This window comes from Penicillium citrinum (assembly GCF_028827155.1).
Source record: "Penicillium citrinum strain IBT 23319 chromosome Unknown utg000003l:1.0-4596430.0:1.0-4598250.0, whole genome shotgun sequence".
NCBI lineage: Eukaryota > Fungi > Ascomycota > Eurotiomycetes > Eurotiales > Aspergillaceae > Penicillium > Penicillium citrinum.
Window position 1 is genome coordinate 1,761,563 of NW_026622688.1, and position 15,216 is coordinate 1,776,778.

At 48.2% G+C, this 15,216-nt stretch overlaps 6 protein-coding genes across 6 annotated transcripts; 3 read left to right on the top strand and 3 right to left on the bottom strand.

Annotated features, from left to right (window-relative positions):
• Positions 1-143: 143 nt before the first annotated feature.
• On the bottom strand, positions 144-1,835 carry N7469_003868 (Zn(2+) transporter ZRT3; the record flags this gene model as incomplete). Its single annotated transcript, XM_056642788.1, has 3 exons — positions 144-1,526; positions 1,592-1,722; positions 1,784-1,835. The coding sequence occupies 3 exons, from the start codon at positions 1,833-1,835 to the stop codon at positions 144-146; spliced, it is 1,566 nt and encodes a 521-aa protein (XP_056502200.1).
• Positions 1,836-2,744: 909 nt separating this feature from the next.
• Positions 2,745-4,084, bottom strand: N7469_003869 (putative RING finger domain protein; the record flags this gene model as incomplete). Its single annotated transcript, XM_056642789.1, has 3 exons — positions 2,745-3,091; positions 3,167-3,425; positions 3,509-4,084. 3 exons carry the CDS (start codon positions 4,082-4,084, stop codon positions 2,745-2,747), a joined length of 1,182 nt encoding a protein of 393 aa, XP_056502201.1.
• Positions 4,085-4,866: 782 nt separating this feature from the next.
• Positions 4,867-9,134, bottom strand: N7469_003870 (Arf family guanine nucleotide exchange factor SYT1; the record flags this gene model as incomplete). The annotated part of the gene is made up of 4 exons (XM_056642790.1): positions 4,867-7,424; positions 7,486-8,675; positions 8,718-8,819; positions 8,848-9,134. 4 exons carry the CDS (start codon positions 9,132-9,134, stop codon positions 4,867-4,869), a joined length of 4,137 nt encoding a protein of 1,378 aa, XP_056502202.1.
• Positions 9,135-10,052: 918 nt separating this feature from the next.
• On the top strand, positions 10,053-11,724 carry N7469_003871 (M14 family metallopeptidase; the record flags this gene model as incomplete). The annotated part of the gene is made up of 2 exons (XM_056642791.1): positions 10,053-10,433; positions 10,531-11,724. The coding sequence occupies 2 exons, from the start codon at positions 10,053-10,055 to the stop codon at positions 11,722-11,724; spliced, it is 1,575 nt and encodes a 524-aa protein (XP_056502203.1).
• A 906-nt stretch (positions 11,725-12,630) lies between these two features.
• Positions 12,631-13,260, top strand: N7469_003872 (cofilin actophorin; the record flags this gene model as incomplete). The annotated part of the gene is made up of 4 exons (XM_056642792.1): positions 12,631-12,636; positions 12,793-13,025; positions 13,086-13,134; positions 13,198-13,260. The coding sequence occupies 4 exons, from the start codon at positions 12,631-12,633 to the stop codon at positions 13,258-13,260; spliced, it is 351 nt and encodes a 116-aa protein (XP_056502204.1).
• Positions 13,261-14,464: 1,204 nt separating this feature from the next.
• N7469_003873 (uncharacterized protein) lies at positions 14,465-15,172 on the top strand (the record flags this gene model as incomplete). The annotated part of the gene is made up of 1 exon (XM_056642793.1): positions 14,465-15,172. The coding sequence occupies one exon, from the start codon at positions 14,465-14,467 to the stop codon at positions 15,170-15,172; it is 708 nt and encodes a 235-aa protein (XP_056502205.1).
• Between the last annotated feature and the right edge of the window lie 44 nt (positions 15,173-15,216).

Sequence of the window (15,216 nt, forward strand, 5' to 3'; positions counted from 1 at the left end):
AGAAAGGGAATAATGCATGCACTTCTGCAACTCCATAATCATGTAGTAAAGCCAAGGTAAACGCCAACCGCCATTCTTCATTTTTATGCAATGTGCAGCGCCAAGCTGAAGATGCGAACAGAATGTCGTCAATCGGAATATCTTTAGGCAGTCAAAGCAAAACTGACACCCATCAACCCCATACCTGCTACAGCAAACCCGATTCCCATACTGCGGTGGTGTGTCAAGCCGAGACCCTCACTGAAAAGCGACAAGGCGACAGATGTCATGACACCGGCAGTGACAGCGAACATTCCACCGTAAACTCCCCAAGACGGCCCATGAGCGTCATGGCTGCTGCGACCAGATCCCCATATCCACAGTGCAGCAATACCAGCTCCGAGGGGCTGGCTTATTCCACCGAGCAAGCTGGACCAGAACATGGCTTTCAAGCGCGAGTTTAGGGCAAGGTATAGGGGAAGTGCCATAGCAAAACCTTCCACAATATTGTGGATGAATAGAGCTAGGAAGACAGTTAACCCAAGAGTTGGACTGGCGTGATTTGTGGCGTATGTAATAAATCCTTCTGGAAGTTTGTGCAGAGCAATGGCGACGACAGTTTGAAGACCGATGGACAAGAAGGCATTCTGCGGAACGTGATGGTGGTGTGTACTATCACCGGCCATTTTTGCGATATCAGAATTTGGATCTTCATGTATACCTGCATGGTCATGATCGGAGTGGGCGTCTATATCGACGTGGAAAGTATGTTCAGAATGGGGTTTATGGTGAGGAGACGAGGAGCAAGTGCCGGCAGTATGGTGGAGTGCATGTTGAGAAGCAATCGCATCGTAATACCCCGTATCTGATGTCGTTACAAAATCATCGGGGGCCGATTCCGTGACATTTGTGTTCTGGACACTAATGCTTCGATGTGGTGGCGCCGGCGCCGGGTACGTAATGCCGTCTGTATCGGCAGACGCAGACGCCGGGCCCATCTCTGGGGAGAATACCTTGGTGCACTCGCGTCCGCATGTCTGGGAGAAACCATAACAAGGTCCATTCTCGTCACATCGGGGCTTGGGACTACCCACAAGCGAAGTGATCCGACGTGTGAGCATAGCCTGCAACGATTCCCGCTTGACAGAGTGCGAGCCCACTGCGGTACGTTGGAGGATAGCCGGGGTAGATTTGAAGGAATGCGAGCGATTGGGAGGACGTAATAGAGGCGTTCGCTCAGTATTCCCATTCATTTTATGATTATGTGTGTTGGTATGGTTATTATGTTGGTCATGGTGATCGCCTCCGCCAGATTGAGACTCGCCGCGTTCGGGGTCCATTTCCATTTCCGCGCCACCATGGCTATGTGCACAATCCACCACATGTGAGGGAATGAAGCGATGAATAAAACCGGAGAGTATGCGGATGACGACTACGCCTCCTAGAAAGAGCCCGATCAAAATATAAGCCGAGGCAGAAGGAGAGAAGCCGGCGCGTGTGAGATAGTCCTGGGAGGTGGGTAACATGCTATACAATGAGGTGAAGAGCTGGTGGAGCTGGTTAGCCTTTTGGAGTATACCCGATAGTATGAACTCAAACATGCTAGACTCACCATAACACCAGCACTGAGGCATAATGACGCCGACAGGAAATTATTGCTGTTGGCGATTTGGAAACTCTTGTGGTGAGAGACCCGCCGCAGTACCAAATCCACGCAAATGACAGCCGATCCGAGGACGCAAGCTGTGGAGAAAAGCATTTGATTAGTGACAGGTTATGATAGATGATAGGAAAAAACACTCACCGACGCCAGAGACACCGCTCATGATCCATCCTCGCAGATCGTTGGCAGCCATAGCTTAAAGCGAGTGGGAAAAGATGATGAAGAAGCAGCAGCAGCAGCAGCAGCAGCAGAAGGACGACGAAGAAGCGAAGAAGGCAGAACGAGAAATGATGTCAGTTGGCGGTCAGCGCAGTCGCCTTGATAGATCGAACTATAAAAATGATGAAGCAGTAGAGTAATAAAAGAATATGAATGAAACCAATAGGGTATTATTGGAGATAAACAGATGAAAAGGGAGAGATTCAATTTGAGGAGTCTCTTCAGTCCTTTTTCCCCCCAATCATCGGACTTTCTTGCACTCTCTCAAGGTCCTCACTCTGCCCGCATGCAGCCACCGCGGGTTACGCGGTATGCACTTGAGCAAGAGAGAGAATAACGAGAGTTAAGAGGGTAAAAAAGGGGATTGCTGAGAATGGAAATATACTCCAGTCTATCTATGTTTCAATTTAATACTTTCTTCTCCATTGATATCGTGATATCTCCATTATGTTGCTGAAGTCCGTCTCCGTCGTCCGCAATACTCATTGCTGTCACTGCAGATCCACGCCTTGACCCATGGAAAAAGAGATGATCTTCTTAGGATTTCTCAATTTCGTTCGACTGATAAATAATTCCATTTGAATTCTCAGCTGACGGTGGGTCCCTAGTGTACGTCCAATTTATTGCTAGCACTAGTGGTGGATTGGCTAGTCAATATGGGCCGCTCAATTGTTACTATAAATTAGGGCTAAATCCATCTCGACCACGCAAGCAGAGTACTCCGTACTCTGCTACATTAAAGAATGATGCCATTGAAATGAGAGACATGGGGAACTACTGCCAGTGTATAACCACTACCTTCATGAGTCGCCATTGTCAATATGTACACACATTAATATAACCTTATATGATAAATGTTGGCACATTTATCCACAAGATCTACTCAACACTGGAAGGCAACGCCAGTCTTAGTAGCCACATTCCCACCACCGCCAGCAAACCCAGTCCCCTCCGAACTGACCTCAACCAAGCCAGGTCGAACAGAATCCTTTTCCTTGTCTTTCTTCTTAGACTTCTTCTTACTTCCACTAGCATCCGCACCTCCATCTCCGCCTTTCTCCTTTTCGGAGCCCAACGCACGAGGCGTCACATCCGTCTCGCAAACATAACACAGGACCAGCCCGTGTTGTTCCTGCTCTTCCTTCGAGGCATGAGGATCGATAACTTCGTGCGGAGTCATAAACTTATTTACGCACGGCTGACAGATAACATGACCGCACGGCTTTGTGACTATCAGCGTAGAAAAGAAACGTTAGTTCGAAGACTTCTCACGGATTTATATAACTGATGGAAGTTTATACTCACGCATGGCTTTTAACCCATTACTAAGATTCTTTTTGCAACTAGGACAAACTCGAGCAATCGTTCCATCGGCAGCTTTTTCCTCCGTAAAATGCACTTCGATCAATGACTTCAGTGAATAAGTATGTTGATGTTTCTCAGAGGACCCTGGACAGATAGGCGCCAATTTAACCGCTTTATTAGCAGCAATTTCATTGGCATCGGTATTCGGTGTTAATGATGGAACCCAGAATGACGGTAATGCCGATTTACTCGACTCAGACTGATCCCTGTTAGCTTTATCCCACCTTGCCCTCGAGTACTCCCGCGCATCCACGGGGCATAGGGTAGAACAAAGAAACCAACCTTCTGCTTCTTAAGCTCATCCTTCAATCTCTCCCTCTCTTCCCTCGCAACACGCTCCATCTCCTTATCATCAAGTTCAAAAACTTTCTTCCTAGTCCCATTAACCTCGACCTCACGCGCCTTAAACTTCGCAATTGCATCTTCTTCTTCCGCCTTCCGTTTCCTCCCCGCACCACCTCCTCCATCGATGACACTTTTCTGAGCCTTCCTCGCTTCAAGGCCCATAGAAACAAGTTCGAAATCATGTAAATCCTTCAATCGCGCCTCTTCAAGGACCCGTTCTTCATCCTCTGCAAGTCGTTTCTTCGCATCTTCTCGCTCCCGCTCCGTACGTTTGATTTCTTGTCTTTGCGCGAGGAGATCGCTAATGGCGCATTCTCGACAGAAGAAATCACCATTCGTGGAGCAGGATACGACGGGTGACCGGGCGGGTTGAAGACATAATTTGCATGAAGCGAAGGGGAGGAATGAGTCGCGGCCGATTACGCTGCGTTTTGTGCCCCATGTTGAACGGAGTAGACCCCTTTCGTATGAGGTGAAGTGTGGGAGGGAAGTGTTGCGCTTTGAATGCGCCATTTTTAGGTTATGATGGTGGGAGTATTTGAGGATTGCAGGATATCCAATTGGAGGTTGGAGAGTTTCTAGAGGATCTGATGAAATCGTGATGACTTTGGGGTTTTTGCCGGAGCTTCGGTGGAGATGGACTGTTCCGGTGTTCCTATTAGTTGATTAACACACCGCCTTGAATACACGGAATGTACGCACCGAAGAACTATGGTGGAATATCAAGGACTACGGAGTATCTACAAAACATAATAGACTATAGAGGGTTCAAATTCATATGAATTGATCATTGAAACATCGTAAGCTTTTGTCTACCAGCCTGAGTCCGGCGAAGGGGAAAGACCACCATATTGAAAAGTGGTTATGGCAAAGAATGAGGTACATCGCATCCCAGATTTCATCTCGAGAAGATAGAATCCAGAAATAGCGAGAAGGCATGAAAAGAAAAGAGAACTGAGTTGCAACCGCGTCGTACCAAAATGTATTTCCATGCTTTCCATGCATTGCACGAGAAACCCACGCTTGAAATGAAACCGCAACGAAGAGGAGAAACAGTTATGAGGGGATATGAGAATGGAAATTGGAGATGATGGAGTAGAAGACAACAAAGACTAATCAGTTCCGACCATCGTTCAATGCAGAGGACCCAACGGGAAACAGGACTTGACATGGGAAGGGGTATAATCGTCATAATAAAAAAAAAAACAGCAGATCAAAGAGATTGCGAGCTATACAATGTCTCATTGTTCGAGAGGAAATGGGAATGGCGGTCATGTTGGAGGAGCATCGTCGGGCTATCCACCGACGGCTTGTTGTCGAAGGCTCTCGGATGATGGAGGAGCACCGAGGGAATTTGATGATGGGGATGGTGAATCGTGGGGTGTTGCGAGATGTTTGTTGTAGACTATCGTTCCAGAGGGGGATTGTTGAGCGTCGTCGGGGACTATTTGATCCGGAGCTATTTCGTTTGAAGGCGCAGGGAGATTCTCGTGCGCATCTTTGAAGAAATCAACGGGCTCATCATCACTCCGCATGCTGATTCCTGTAGTGGTACTGACGCTGCGAAAAGATCGTGGCCGATCGCCGTGGAGGCCATCCGAGGTCACTGAGTCGCCGCTGCCGAGAATATTAGGCTCAGAGGCCCGAGGCTCATCGTGTGGAGTAGGTTTTCGCAGCTTCAGGCGTTCTTCTGGAGGCATGTTCTGCCATTCAGAGCCGAAAGTCACAACAGAGGCCTTTTTACCATGAACGGTGAAGCTGGGTGTCTTTCGCGAAAGACCGTCTGTGGTACCGTCATCATCAGAGAGAGGTCCGGTGCTAGAAATTGAATCACGATTCTTCTTGCTGCGCGAGTGTGAATGATGTCTGTTCATGTGGATATGAGGATCACGGAGGGATCGATGTAGACTTCGACGGATACGGCTGGGTTTATCACTCTGGGATACTTCAGATGATTCATCAAATTTGCTTTCGCCGCCTGCCTCCTGCACAGTTGTCGGTTGCTTCCGTGGCGGAGGAGATCCGCTGAGATCCAGAAGTCCGGCCTCCCTGAGCAGGCGTTCTTCTCCCTCATCGTAACTAGCGGGTGAGGTGAGCTTCGAGGCCCGTGATCCGAGGCTGGCAGCATCAAACCGGCTACCGCGACTTAGCACAGAAGCCTCTCGTTCTAGTTGAACATCTGAGTCAGAGGCCTTGCCGTGTTCAGAACCGACAGCGACGGATAGTGGCCGGCCAACACGAGCAAAGTCGGAGGAGGTAGTCGATGCTGGCAAGCTGGGTCGACGCATCTCTTCCGTCGAAGGCTGCGCAAGGAGGGCAGGATCAAGGGGTTTTTCAGCAGCAGCCACAGCCGGTTCTTCTGTATCATGGCTAGATGCAGTATGCACAATACTGGGGGCCTGCTGAATGCTGGGCTCGTAGATAACTGACGGCCCAGAGATTGAAGCCATACGGGCTGGGATAGAGCTACCCGGTTCGTCGCCATCTGACAATGTCCGTGCGGGCATTAAGCTCTCATCCTCCCCAAGGTCCCGAAGAAGAACTTCACGATAACACTTATTGCGCCAGATGTCCTGTCTGACCCACTTGAGCTTCGCGGCCATGCGTCCTGCGGCCATGATCACACCCTCACGAGCCCGAGCATGAACAGGGGTGAGTATTTGGAGATGTCGCGCGTTCCGCAAAAGATCATCGAGCTGTTTTTGCGTAACAAAAAGCTTTTCATTTGTTTCACGAATCTTTTGACTCATTAGCTCACGTCGGGCTGCGATGAATCCTGCCACGACATCGTTGTCAATACTGGGTGACGGTGGCTCCTTGTCTGTGGACTGGTGCGACTGGACGGAAGAGACCGAGCCCATTCTTTGGCTCTTGCGATATCGTTGACCCTCGTAGTTAGTAGCGATCATCCCCTTAGTACGAACGCCGGTCGTTCGGAAGGCAGCGGCATAGTTGAGCTTCGATAACCAGTCATTCATTTCATGTTCAGAGGTCGCGAGGAAAACCTCTTCAAGCGCGCTGTGTCGTACGAAAGAAAACGCATACTTATGCTTCTTGTAACTTGTGTCCAAGAGGGCAACAGCGTCGTTAGTTGACATGATGGCATCAGGCTTGAACTCAGCAAGAGGAGGTCGGAAGACCAAAGTACCCTTCCGGCCACCTTTTACGTATGCATCGTTTTGTGCCATCAATGAACGAACCCAGGTGACGTTGCGGAAGAAGTATAACTGCGAGAATGTGAGCACCGCACCCCATTCTTGCCATGGAGATCGGGCTCTTTTCTTCTTCGGATCTTTGCGCCAAAGAAGCCCAACTTTCGCGACCTTGATGTCTACCAGACCGGGATTAGAGTCGGCAGAAGTGTCCAAAACTCCCTGGATGAAGGCATCAGGGCGGGAGCGGAGAGACACGATTTGCAGGATTCCTGACTTGGTAAAAGCCTGATGCAAGTCATCTATCTTGGGCAAGCCATCAGTTCCGACATGGTTGTAAGTATCATCCAAGTCCATGACATCTTTCAAAGTAGGCCGCAAAGTGCCAAGCTTATTCTCGAGGATGAGCGCATATGGGTCAACGGGTTCCTTGGCCACTCGTGATAGATGTTCTGAGCTTGTGCTCTTGAAAAGAGCTCGACGGGGCTTGGCGAGGTTACGATCACGAACATCTGCGTCTTCGACGTGGATAAACGGAGTGTAGGAAATGTTTTCATAGAAACATTCAAGAATGTCATCGGATATGCCTTCTCCGCGAGTATTCTTCACATAGTCTGGTTTTTGCATCTTCCGCTTATTGTTTTTGTTGAAGACATCGGTATGCAGAATCAAGATCGAGAATGCAATGAAATACGCCTGGTCTAGAAGGCAGTTAGCTCAGATATGGCAAGTATTGAGATCAGAATTTTGTGGAAACTATACCAGTATTTGCAAATATCCCAGGATTGCACTCGTGATATCGATCTGCAAAAGCTTGTAAGAAACGATCGATCTGTTGAGTTTCCTTTGGCAGCTCCACTTCCATCAGTAATTTGCGGATAGACATATCGATAGGGTCACCAAAGTAATGGAATCCCCGCATGTACTTTCGGAGTGCAATTTTGAAGAAGTCTTGATCTGACTGAGCTAGAATACCGGCGACGGTTCCCTTTGGGAGGGTTTCCTCCAGTTTTGCGAGATAGCTAGCTGGCGTATCGTCTTCTTCTCGCGAAGGCACCGGGGGCAATTCCGGCTTTGAGATTGGGGTCATCGAGCCGCCTACACCTGGGGAGCCCTGTCTTGGAAATGGGGGCTCTGAATTTTGACGGAGACGTGAAGTTATATTGAACAAATCCCCAAAGCTCTTGCGTCCACTAGTCGAAGTCGAGGTTCGCCCGGATGATGCCAGATATGGAACGGGAGATAGGTCATCCTGGTTCTCAGCTACGGACCCCATTGTCGAAGATCGGCCACGGCCATTGTGAGATGGATTGGATCGCAATGAACGAGCCGAGTTCGTGGAATCGTTGCGGAATAGTTGCGGGGGAACTGAGGATGATAGACCAACAGAAGAACGAGAGGGGGAGGGGAGAGGAGAGACCTGGTCGTGATCAATAGACCCTTCGGACTTGGGAGTATCGGCGGAGAAGTTGGGAGCGGCGTCCAGCGCACGATTGCTGGGGATGGGTTTCGGAGGAAGTGGAAATAAGGGACTTCGATTGCGCTTGAGACGGGGCATACGGAATCTTTTGGCACTTGATGTCGACCCTTGGCCCTCAAGGGGAGAGTTGGTGTGAAATGTGGCGGTCTGATCCCCATAGCTCTGGTCTGACCGTGAGGACTCAGAGAATCGGGGGTCTACGGCGGAAGAGCGATGTGAATCGAAATGTTGGTCTCGACTTCCACTTCGGCCAGAGTTTGTCGAAAGGCGCTCGGGTGCCTCGGGGGCTGTCTGAAATGTTGATAAAGTCGATTCACCGATCTGAGAGTCGGTCGAACCCTGGTTCTTGCGTGATGGCTTTGACCTTGTTTGATCCACCGAATTCCGTGACAATTCATCCATAGATTGCTTTCGTGATGAAGGCCTGAAGGAGAACTTATTCCTGAGCTTCACTGGCTGGTCCAATTCCGTACTTGTTGGGGCAGTGGTGATGATCTTCGGTGGTGGTAAGGACGGCACTGGAGGAGCTTCCTTCTGGGACTTGGCATAGCTTTTGGAGAGTTGAGGATCGGAAGCATGACGCAATCTCATGAAGCTGAACCGATTCCTCCGCATACTCGAGGTATCTGCAGCGGAGGAAGAACCCGCGAAATCGGTGCGATCCACTGCATGATGCCCCCCCCTGCTCGGCAGGGATCTCGAGCCCCCGCGTAGCATCAGGTTGACCGTCAAACTCGGCCTGTTCGCTTGGTGGGGAGAGACCCGGAAGACGAGGAGACGATTCAGAATACCGAGGATCAATTGTTGGGGGATCTGGACGTGGTAGATGTTCACTGCGACGGCTTGGAGATTGGGCGTGGGCTTGAGGGTCGATGGTACTCTGGCGCTTAGAGCTGCTGTCGGCGACCAGCCGCAGGCCTTTCCAATGCATGGCAGCGAAGCACGAGAACGTTATTCAGACCCATGCGGTGCCTTACTATAGTGGAAGGACAAGAGAGGAGATGAAGGGGGAATAGGGGAGAGCAAAGGGATCAACAACGGTGGTGGTGGTGCATAGCGACGTGGAGGAGAGATTCCAGAACGCGGTGGGATTCAAGTGGAGTTGACCGTGTGGAGTTCGAGGGTCGTCAGCTCGGCGGGAAAAAAAAGGGGAACACGGCAGAGAAGAGAGAAAGTAAGTGGGCCAAATGGGATAAGGCACAGTAAATGACCACGTTTAAATTTGAAGTTTGATGGGTCTGACAGGTTCGGTTCGAGAAATTGGAGAAGTGTGTGAGAGAGAGGAGGAGGAGGAGGAGGAGGGAGGAGAAGACAGTCGAGGGGGAAAAACAAGGCAGACGGATTTAGCGCCAAGAGAGGGCCAAGTCGAGGAAGGAGGAATATACAATATTAGAGGATTAGAAAAGATCTTTAAGTAGATATATACTATTATGAAATGGATAGAATTAGTTGTTTCGACTTAATCAGAATACCTATTCTGGTAGTTTGATTACCTTGATCAACATACATATAGTTATAGTTTGTAGATATCCTGAGGTTAGTTGTACAGATGCTAAGTATACAATCAGCATTTCTCAGCATACAGCAGATAAAGCATTAAGATAGTAGATGACCATGATATGAAGTTGAATAAAATAATTCAACTACCTCTCAGTATTTTATAATTTAAGATATACCATATTTATATAGTAGAATGTTCATAGTATAAACTATTCTTATCAACCCTTTCTGTCACTCCCCGCCTTCTCCGCACTTCAGCCTCAACTTCACTCCTCCTCTTCCCTTCTCTTCTTCTCTTCTCTTCTTCCTCCTCAACCTCTTTCCACCCCCTTCACTCTTTCACCCCGCCATGCGCCTCTTACCAGCTTACATCCTCTTTGCTGGACTTTCTTCAGTTCTCGCTATCCCCGCCGGCTCTAGTATCACTCCTCAACCTCCGCTACAGCCCGCTCATCTGTTACCTCATCCCCCAGACCCACGTCGTCCGTGGACCCGACTCCGCGACTGGGTCATCGAGTCCCTATGGGGCATCAATCACTCGAACTCCGATCCTAGACTACCCTTCCCACCTCCAAATGTCCGTGATAGGTATGAGAGTGATGTAGTCCTTCGATTTCATCTTCATAATGCGGAAGAGGCGGGCGCCCTCGCCGCCGCCTCCCGCGTCTTGCTGTTAGATGTCTGGGCCATCACCGCAGATCATATGGATATTCGCTTGGCTGATAGTATGGTGAGTGATGAATTTCAAATCCTAGATTCCTCATTCATCCTAATCTTCTCTATTTTGTCTCATTTCCGCTAACTTTGAGTCATCGTCGTAACATCAGATTCCTTCCCTGCTCGATCTACTGCCGGCGTCTCTGCGTACCGCCCACACTCCCCTCATGGATGATCTGGTCGATATGATCTATGCCACATACCCAAGATGCCGTCATAACAAATTATTACCCGAGCCAGGACTGGACATTCCCTACGAAGTTGATGCCTCGGCGATGGAGGATATCTTTTTTCGAGAGTATCAGCCATTATCTACCATGGTGCAATGGATGCGACTCATGGCGTCAATGTTTTCGTCCCATGTGAGTTATACCAGCATTGGTCTTACCTACGAGGGTCGCGAAATTCCCGCACTACGACTTGGCGTGGCTCATGATGAGTACCCCTCATCGAAACCTCGCAAAACGATCATTATCACTGGAGGCCTACATGCGCGAGAATGGATCAGTACATCCACAGTCATGTATGTTGCGTATGAACTCATGACCCAGTATGGCGAATCACCCGAGGTCACTCATTTGGTTCATGCGTATGACTGGGTTTTAATCCCAACTTTAAATCCGGATGGCTATGTCTACTCATGGGAACATGATCGTCTATGGCGTAAGAACCGTCAGCCAACAGGCCTTCCAATCTGCCCGGGAGTAGATCTTGACCGTGCTTGGGACTTTGAATGGGATGGTGAATCAACACGTTCAAACCCCTGCTCAGAAAACTATGCCGGCACCGAGCCTTTCGAGGCATTGGAATCTCAGCGATTGGCCGAATGGACACAAAATGAGACCGAAAGTGGCCGAGCAAATGTAATTGGCTTCTTGGATCTACATTCCTACTCCCAGCAAATCCTCTACCCTTACTCTTATACTTGCTCTTCGGTTCCTCCAACCCTCGAAAGTCTAGAAGAACTAGCCCTTGGACTGGCCAAGGCGATTCGTCTCACCACTCGAGAGTCGTACGACGTGACATCAGCCTGTGAAGGAATTCTTACAGACGGCGAAGCTACCGATATTAGCTCGGGTGGCAGCGCGTTGGATTGGTTCTATCAAAAGTTACATGCTACGTACTCGTTTCAGATCAAATTGCGTGACCGTGGGAGTTACGGCTTCCTTCTTCCCTCAGAACATATCATTTCAACCGGCCAAGAGATATTCCAAGCGGTTTTGACATTCGGAAATTTTGTGCGGGGCGAAGTGCATAGCTCGACTTTCAACGAACCCGTGGGGTCGCAGCAGCCGCTATCTTGAAAACAATCATACCCAACACCTATTTTCCAATTTGCAATCTCTGATTTCAACACAATATGTCTGCATAGCAATGTTTTACGGCGTTTGGGATGTCCTCAGTTTCTTTCGATGTTGTTTGTATAAGGTGGATATTTGTGGTTTTTGGTCGTCCATCGATTTACGACCGTCTTTATGTGATGCGATGGCAGATATGAAGTGAAATGATAATTAATGGAATTGTAAAATAAGTAAACTTATGGAAAAGAGTCCAATTCTAGATCCATGTCAAAGAAGTCGATGGGCAGAGTTTGTCCATTAATCCAATCGTCCAGAATATTCAACGCACTTGATGAAGGTAGCCCGTCAAGGCGCCCAGGGAGGGAATTTACCGCTCGAGGGACCGAGGCTAGTCGTTGCTGTCTCGCTTCAATCGTCTCTATTGGCTCTTCAGTATTCATTTTCGATTCAAGCAGACGGTTTTGCGTATTTCCAGCGTTTCGTTGAAAATCCAAGTCCCGGGATGCCGAACCCCGGACTGTCGGGGCCACGAGCCCGGCTCTGCGCTTTCAGACCCTTGCCGAATTACCATGTAAGTCTTTCTTTCTACTATTGCGTAGGCTCGAAAAACTGAATGTGGATACTTTAGGAGGCAGGAGTATATAATAGGCAACAATATCAAGTTCAATGTTGGTTCTATTATCCAGTATCTTGTCAAATCGTCTGAGTAATCCTCGGCCACGCGGATCAACGGCCCCGTCCAGGCGACTTCATTATTCCCCTGAGGTTGACCAGTCTTCCACTTTCTGCCTGGCAAATTGATTTCTGCCTTTCTCCAGCCTAAAATGCTTAAATAAAGTCATTCATTTGGTCTAATTTTTGTGACTTGCCCACATCTCATAGACTACATTTTATAGTGAGAATATCAACATGTCGGTAAGGGGCAAGCCCTCAAAATTATGCATCGTTATTTTACTAATTTATGCTTCTAACTATAGCTTCCCTCAGGATAAGCTCCTACATCATTATAAATTGCTTGGGAATTAAGACTTGACGGTGAAATGCAAATGCAGAGTCCATATCGGAGACGAGTGCCTGACTGCCTTCAACGAGCTGAAATTGGGGCGAGGATCGTCCAAGCCGAAATTCATAATATACGGTATCTCCAATAATTATACGGCTATTTCTCTTAAGAAATCCTCGTCCGATACAAATTGGGAGGATTTCTTGCGTGAACTTTCATCGTCGGTTGATGAAAATGGTATCCCGGCGCCTCGGTATGCAGCATATGATGTTGAATATGATCTAGGAGCCGATGGTAAACGGTAGGCATATCGGGTTGGAAAAAGATGTCATCTATTGAGCATCACTTATTTCAATGACAGGTCCCGAGTCGTATTCATAGCATGGGTTCCTATCGAAACCTCGACAAAGGTATGTTTTATTCCGGGGTTTTGGATAGATCCAGGAGTTGGAATGCTTAAAAATAAACACCAGGTCCGGATGATTTACGCCAGCACAAAGGAACAGCTTCGTAAAGCACTTGACGTCTCAGTATAAATCCACGCTGAATGCTTGGATGAGCTTGATTGGAAGGAAATTGTGAGGGAAGCTACCGGTGGCAAAGCTTGAATTTGTTGTGTTCGTCGTAAAGATAGATAAACTCAAGGGGACTTTATTCTGTGAAATAGAAACAATCCAAGGCTTTCTCCACTTTCCCATTCGTCGTTCATGGTACACTTTGTTTGTGAAAGATTGAAGATTGTGGTCTGAGTGATGAAAGACATGAATGGAGAATAATACCAACTACTCCATGAAGGGTGGTATCTAGGGATAGTTATAAACTTGGACTGTCAATTCTACGCCCATTTAGGCTACCTACAGTATGGCTAGTAAAGCATTTCATCACGCAGGTTCCCACAACAAAGAATAAATAGTTGATCAGACATGTATGCATTAGCAAATCCCAACATTGAAGTTACCACTACCTCTTCTACAACAGATTCACTCAATGCCAGCCCAACCAATAACTCATATAAAGCAAGCTTGATATTGTATTCTGGAACTATCTAAAAATATCAGAGATCAATTTGATTAGTATTGTCAGCATTCATTTTAGATTTCAGACTCCCGGGCTCTCGGGCCCATGGGGCCGAGACGCGAAATGTCCACCATGTCTTCGGCCAGAATCTTGTATTTCTGTACCCTCACATCTCTTTAAAACTGCATCAAAGTACTTCTTTAGAGACAGGTATCCGTGCGGGCTCATTCATATCGAACTGAACATGGCTGGCTCTATAGAAGTGGAACAATTTGGCTCCGCTGGACTTACTCATGCCAACGGTTTACATTCCGGTATTCTTCGCTTTCAAGATAATTGCCTCGAAGTCAGCAGCGGCAAGCAGTCTTCAGCGTGGTCTTGACAGGCTCTCTAGACAGCTTCCCTGGCTGTGTGGTACTATCTTCCCATCGACATCTTCCCAAGGCAAGCCCTCCTCCAAATTCGATCGAACGACAACGATGCATCAATCGTCGTCGATATAGGTTTTATACAGAAATAGTTCAAAACAATGTCAGCAAGCGAGATGACTTCGGATGATATACCAGTGGGCTTTTGGCCGGCACCTGCTATGATTGACGGAGCTCTCTTCGCAAAAGGTGCTCCTGTATTTACTGCCAGCGTCTTCGGCTTTCCAGACAACGCCGTGGGATTGTGTGTTCGTATTCACCATAACGCTGTCGAACCACGGGGTTCTGCGAGGTCATGCAAATTTGGGCCAAGAATATGACCGAGGAGACTTTTGAATTTCACGGTATTTCTCAAGGGCGGACCGAGCGCCTCTTGACAGCACTTCCTCCTGCTTTGGAAGAGAGCTCTGATCTTTCATTGGAGGATCTTTTCAAACGCCATTCCGAATACTCCAAGATCCCACCAGCATTCCCAAGTGAATTCCCATCGTGCACATCGAAGGACTTCCGGATTTTCGCTCACTGGATAGATGACCTCAAAGAGCTTCTTCGCAAATCTGCATCGACCATACCCTCAACAAACAGCATCCTGTCTGCGCTCATTTGGGGCTCGATTACAAGGGCTCGAATACGTCGTGACCCAACCCTTGAAAATAATATGAGTCGTTTGTGCACCGCAGTAAAAACCCGCAAAAGAATTAATCAAGGGAAGTTTGTCGACGAGTCTCACTATTTCGGCAACGTGGTGGTTTATTCCCTTTCTAGCTGTTCAGCAGCTTCATTGACTAAGTCTGATGAAACACCCGTCTCCGAGCTTGCAAGAATATGCGAGGAGATTACTCAATCATATTCCGAATCGGTGATCAATCCGCATCACATTGCCGAAACATGTCATCTCACAGAGAAGCTAGAAGTTATCGATCTCTTTTCGTTGGTTGGGATCTCTTCGGGTCTCGCGATCTTACAATTACGAGTTGGGCAGATCTCGAACTATACGACATGAACTTTGAAGAATTGCTCGGATATCCACAGTTCATCAGGATGCCT